Here is a 6000-nt window from a genome sequence, read left to right on the forward strand (position 1 = left end):
AGAATTCAAAAATGGACAAAATAGCCCAAGACTCCATAGAGTTAAGTTGTTAACCCATTTCTTGTTCCCTGAAAAAGGCCTACTTGTATAATTCTGAAATGTACATTATTTTTCAGTTTTGGTTAAGCTTACCTTTTTTTATTTACCTCTGGCAGTTCACCACTTACCTTTGTACCCTTTCAAGCTGTTCATTTGACTTGAACTGCTTGAATTTAAATAAAAAACTGGAAAAATTGGGGTGTTCTAAAACTTTTGACCGGTAGTGTATATATATATATATATATACATACACGCTGAAGAGGTAAAACATTTAACATATTGTCTCAGTACTGAATATACTGAATATATGTCAAAACTGCAATCTGGTTTATTTACGTTTTACACAACGTCCCACTTTCTGGAATCAGATCTTTAAAAGAAGATGCAAGTCATACATAGTTAACATCAGTTAGTGACTAAGTTGGTAAACTGACCTTTTCATCAAAGTCCAGAGTCCTGATCAGCATCTCCTGCAAAGTTCTCAGGACTTTGATACACAGCTTCTCCTCTGCGTTCATCAACGCTTTGGTGTGCTGGATCAGCCTACAAACAAAAACAAACACACATAGATATTTTCCCATCATGCCACTGTGTGTGAATCGGTGCTGCAGCAGATTTTGGGGACCTAGACCTACTTGGAGATGAAGCCTCCGGACTCGCAGCGCTGCCGGGCGTCGGTTCCCTCCAGAAACAGCAGCTCAGGCTGGTGCAGCACGTCCACCAGCACCGACAGCTCAGCGTTCACCAGCGGCTTCAGACGCTCCTCCAGAGTGTTGATGATGTCCTGAGCAACACACACACACACACACACACACACACACACACACACACACACACACATTTTTGTACTTCTATCTTTGTGAGGGCCCTCATTGGAACAGTGAATTCCCTTGCAAAGTTATAATAGTTTGGGATTTTTCATTAGTTTTAGTTTTAATTTTGTTGTTTTTGTTGTTAGTTTTTAGAGTGAGTTTGCTAGTTTTAGTTTAGTATTTATTTTTTGAAATGCTTTAGTTTTATTTTGTTTTTATTAGTTTTAGTTTTTTTTAATGAAGTATTTGTTGGGTGGGAGATTAAAAGAGGTCACCGTACATTTTGCCTTTATTTCCTTTGTCTCATCCGTCTTCATTATGTATGAAAAAAGATGACAAAGACGAAAATCAAGGACATTTTCTTCTTGACTCACTTCATGATACTATTCTTATCTGTCATATTCAGGTCCCATGTTGTTTTCATATCAATAAGCTGTGTTCACACCAAGGTTATTATAGTTTACGAAAACTAACGAAATAATGAAAACTAGAATTGAAAAAACATTTTCGTTAACTGAAATAAAAATAAAAACGAGAGTTTTTAAAAAAACGATAACTAACTGAAACTGTATTGTGTGGTTACAAAACTAACTAAAACTAACTAAAATTATAGTGAAAATGTCCTTAGTTTTTGTTTTTGTCAACTTTTTTCATTCATAATTCAGTGTTTCTATTTGAACATGCAACACATGGTGAATATGTTTACTGAGACTGGGATGTCTACACTCCAACCAAAATTCAAAACACCCGGAACTGTAAGAGTTAATAACCTTATTGGGGCTGAGATGATAAACCAAAGGAAACAAAGGAAACATTTATTATGACCTCTTTGAATCTGGCACCCAACACATAGCCCATTACAAAAAAACTAAAACTAATAAAAACTAAACTAAAACTAAGCATTTTCAAAAAATAAAAACTAAACTAAAACTAGAAAACTCACTCTAAAAACGAACTAAAACTAACTGAATTTGAAAACAAATATTCACAACGAAATTAAAACTAAAACTAACGAAAAATCCAAAACTATTATAACCTTGGTTCACACTGCAGGTCTGTGCACCTTACCTCCCTTTCTTGCCTATGTTTTACATTATATCTACATTTACTTGCCTAAGTAGGTGTATGTTTATGTTTATATTGTATATCTTTTATGTATTTTATTTATTGTCGCACTGCTTTCTGGAGTCAGCTCTTAAATCTCATTGTACATGTGTATAGTGACAATAAAGGCATTCTATTCTATTCTGTTCTATTCTATTCTATGAATGCTGAATTCAGATTTTTTGCTCACATCTGATTTTTTTGTTTGTCTGTTGACATTATGTTTTGAATTTGGCCTATGTCAGACTAAAGTGTGAACTGCTCACTGTCCTGACCTGACCAGCAGGCCCTGGTCAGTTCAGGACAGTTCTTCTTCTTGCTGAAGAACAAAAGCAAAGACGTCACACACAACAGCTGTGTACAGAAGTAAAGATGGAGGCTGTTGAATTCAGCGTTTGCGGTGCGCAGATTGTAACGAGAAGAAGGAGGAGGAGGAGAAAGAGGCTTTCTGTGGAGCGATGGCTGGAGTAGAGGGATTGTAACAGTTCATTGTGTAATCAGCACTGAATTGTGGCGATTGCCAACATAAAATCCTCCACCAGAAATCTGGGAGTCACATTCGACTTACTTTTGACCCAAACATCAAAAAGTTGTCCAGTCCTGTTTTTTCCATTTACGCTCTATCTCCAAAAACAAACCCTCCTATAAACCCTACCATCTCCTATAAATCCCTTCATTTTAAGATTTTACTGATCACTTTTAAAGCTTGTTTTGGTATGGCTCCTAGCTATTTAACAGAATTATCAACTCCATATAAGCCGACCCTCGTCCTCAGATCCTCAGGTCCTTCGGATCGTTCAGACGTCTAAACTAAAAACCAAAGGTGAGCAGGCTTTCTCCACCAGAGACCAGGCTCTGGAAGGAGCTGCCCGAGGAGATAAGGCACGCAGAGTCACTAACTTCTTCTAAATCACTTCTTAAAACCCACTTTTATAGACTTGCTTTCATGTAAAGCTCTCTATCTCACTCTTTTTACTCCTTTTATTTTCTGTGTATGTGAGAATGTCTTGTGATTGTTCCTGCTCTGTGTCTTATTGTTTTTCTTTTAATGTAAGAATAGTTTTTAGTCTTATGGCATCATTCTCTGTCATTAACTGCTCTCTGTCCAAGCACTTTGTAAACTGCTGTTTTTAAAAGGTGCATATAAATAAAGTTATTATCATTATTATTATTATTATTATTATTATTATTATTATTGTTATTATTATTACTATCATTATTTTTGTTGCTCTACAGTGATGTAAAAGTGACTGTTCAGACTGAGGAAGACCTCACACCTGGATCTGATTTAGGACCACATATGAAATAGACCTAGGTCTGATTTGAAAAATGATCAGATTCCATGCAAGGTTATAATAGTTTGGGATTTTTCATTAGTTTTGATTTTTCAAATGTTTTTTCAATTTTAGTTTTCGTTATTTTGTTAGTTTTCGTTAACTATAATAACCTTGATTCCATGTGATTAGTGCTGTTAACACTGTTATAACAAAATCTAAACTGAGTCACATATGAGCAAAAAATCTGATTTGGTTCACTTTTAGCTGCAGGCTGAATGTATTTTTCAGTAAACCCTGTCATACCTGCAGCTTCTCTATGATGTTCTTGTAGTCCCAGGGGTTGCTAGGGGCGATGGGTCTGGAGGAGCGGGACGAGGACTTGTAGTTGGGGTTGGAGCGGGACAGAGAGTTGAGAGCAGAACTGGACAACATGGTGCTGATCTGAGCCTCCAGGTCCAGAGGGAGAGAGATGGAGCGGCTCTTAGCTGAAGGAGGAGAAATATACAAACATTAAAAAAAGGTTTTTGTCACAGAGAGAAAAACATCAAATCCATGTTGGTGGAAAAACATTAAGATCTTTTATTTATCACTAAACCCCAAAAAGCAGTTTCAGGGCGTTTTTTTTGGTTCCTGTCACCTTTTACTCACTGTGACCTTGTTTTTCCACAGCAATATAGAGTATATATACATATATATATATATATATATATATATATATATATACACTTTCTCTCTCTCTCTCTCTCTCTCTCTATATATATATATATATATATTTATATAATCTATAAGTCCTGCAGCTCTATGGAATCAGCACAATCATGGCTAGAAGTGGAAACAACTCAAAAATGTATTTTGTGCAGAATTACACCGTTATAATGACAAAACAAGTTGAAATTATTTGATGATTTATATTACAAAAATGGAACAAAATAGAATCTATAGAATGTGAAAAAACAACAACTTTGCTCCACATGCTCTACATACTGAACTGTTTCCATGTCTTGGAGTCTCTCCTCTCCTGTCCTCTCCTCTCTGCTCTGTGTAAATATTCATGGCTTTAAAGTGTCACTGATGAGAAACAATTTCATGCTTTTTTTTACACCATCTGGTGAGTGAAAACTAATGTTTTTTGGACACATTTAAACGAGACATTTCGATTAGAATATCAGTATTTCAGGCTCAGATTTGTTTGTTTTTCCTGACAGAAGCATTCATCACACATGATTCGTTCAAGAAAGGCTGGAAATTTGAAAATCTGAGGATAATTTCTGTTTTTACAGGTTGCAGGTGTGATGATTGGGTTGTGGGGTTTAGAGGGCTAAATAAAAGTAGCAGGTACCTGATGAATATAGCGTGGTGAAAAATACAAAACTTCACTCTGAGAGGACAATTCAGCTGGTCCTCACTTCTTTAAAGGCTTTTTGAGATTTCAGACTTTGTTTTAAGGATTAAAGGTTACATGATAATGATAATTAACTGAAACTGTATTGTGTGGTTACAAAACTAACTAAAATTATAGTGAAAATGTCCTTCGTTTTCGTCTTTGTCAACTTTTTTTCAAAGATGTCAAAGATGGATAAGACAAAGGAAATAAAGGCAAAATTCACTGTGACCTCTTTTTAATCTCCCATCCCAAAAAATACCCCAATACAAAAAACTAACACTAACACTAAAACTAATAAAAAAACTAAAGCATTAAAAAAAACAACTAAACTAAAACTAGCAAACTCACTCTAATAACTAATTAAAACTAACGACTTCACTATTCCAATGAGGGCCCTCACAAAGATAGAAGTACAAGAATGTGTGTGTGTGTGTGTGTGTTACCTGTCATGGCGAGGGTCTTGATGCAGGTCTCCACCTGTCCTCGGTGCTGCTGCTGCAGCCAGGGACAGTCCAACAGACGGACAGATGATTGCAGCAGCTGAGTGACGATGGTGTGATGAGTCTGACGGAGAGAAAGACAAGAGAGAGAGCGAGAGAGTGAGACACAGAAGGAAGGAACTAGAAACAAATCAAACGTCTTAACGACTTAATTTCAAAGTTCCTAAGTGGCCGGACATATATTTATACAGGTCATATACAGTGCACGTATTCTGAAAAATGCAAAACATGCATACATTTAATTGAACTTTATTAGGTTTACTCGTATTATTTGTTACATTTACAACTACAACCTACAACCTGACTAATATGAAGTATATATATATATATTTTTTTTTTAAATTAAAGAACCTTTAACTTAATACCCTAGACACCAAACCGCTGCCCTCATTTGGAGATGACAAAGTGTTATTAACCCATTTATTCCCACCGTAAAAATATTTCTTAGTTATAAGGCTCTATTCCTGCAGAATATGTCAAGCAAAGCAAATCAAATAAAAAAATCTAAATTACTTTATTTATCCCCGAGGGGAAATTCAGTTAGTCTGGTAACTCTGAAGAATGAGACAGCCTGATGGGTAAATGGTAGATACAACATAAACATACATAACATAAAACACACTTTTTTAACCTATTTTTCCATGAAAGTCTTTTAAACTAATGGGTGATTATTTCAAAGGAGTGCTAATGACACATGATTTGGATATTTTCTTGTCTGGGAAAAATGTGGGATTAAATGGGTTAATATGACTTCTAACTGGTGTTCTGAGATGAAAGTGTGTGATGGTCCTGACCTGCAGAGACGTGCTGTTCTCAGAGAACGGCGAGCTGAAGAAGGCGTTGATGGTGTCAAACACCACGTTGATGATGTATTTCTCCAGGAT

The 6000-nt window shown here is 35.9% G+C and overlaps 1 protein-coding gene across 1 annotated transcript in view; it reads right to left on the reverse strand.

Annotated features, from left to right (window-relative positions):
• itpr3 (inositol 1,4,5-trisphosphate receptor, type 3) overlaps positions 1-6000 on the reverse strand; it is a 103035-nt gene that overhangs the window by 24237 nt on the left and 72798 nt on the right. Inside the window, exons 35-39 of the mRNA XM_059333131.1 lie at positions 5911-6000; positions 5060-5180; positions 3536-3717; positions 675-823; positions 474-582 (exon numbers count right to left, since the gene is read on the reverse strand). The exon at positions 5911-6000 is cut by the window's right edge and continues 36 nt beyond it. Coding sequence (XP_059189114.1) covers positions 474-582; positions 675-823; positions 3536-3717; positions 5060-5180; positions 5911-6000 — 651 coding nt within the window. The remainder of the gene's footprint in view (positions 1-473; positions 583-674; positions 824-3535; positions 3718-5059; positions 5181-5910) is intronic.

The sequence above is a fragment of the Centropristis striata genome, chromosome 5 (assembly GCF_030273125.1).
Source record: "Centropristis striata isolate RG_2023a ecotype Rhode Island chromosome 5, C.striata_1.0, whole genome shotgun sequence".
In the NCBI taxonomy this organism is placed as follows: domain Eukaryota; kingdom Metazoa; phylum Chordata; class Actinopteri; order Perciformes; family Serranidae; genus Centropristis; species Centropristis striata.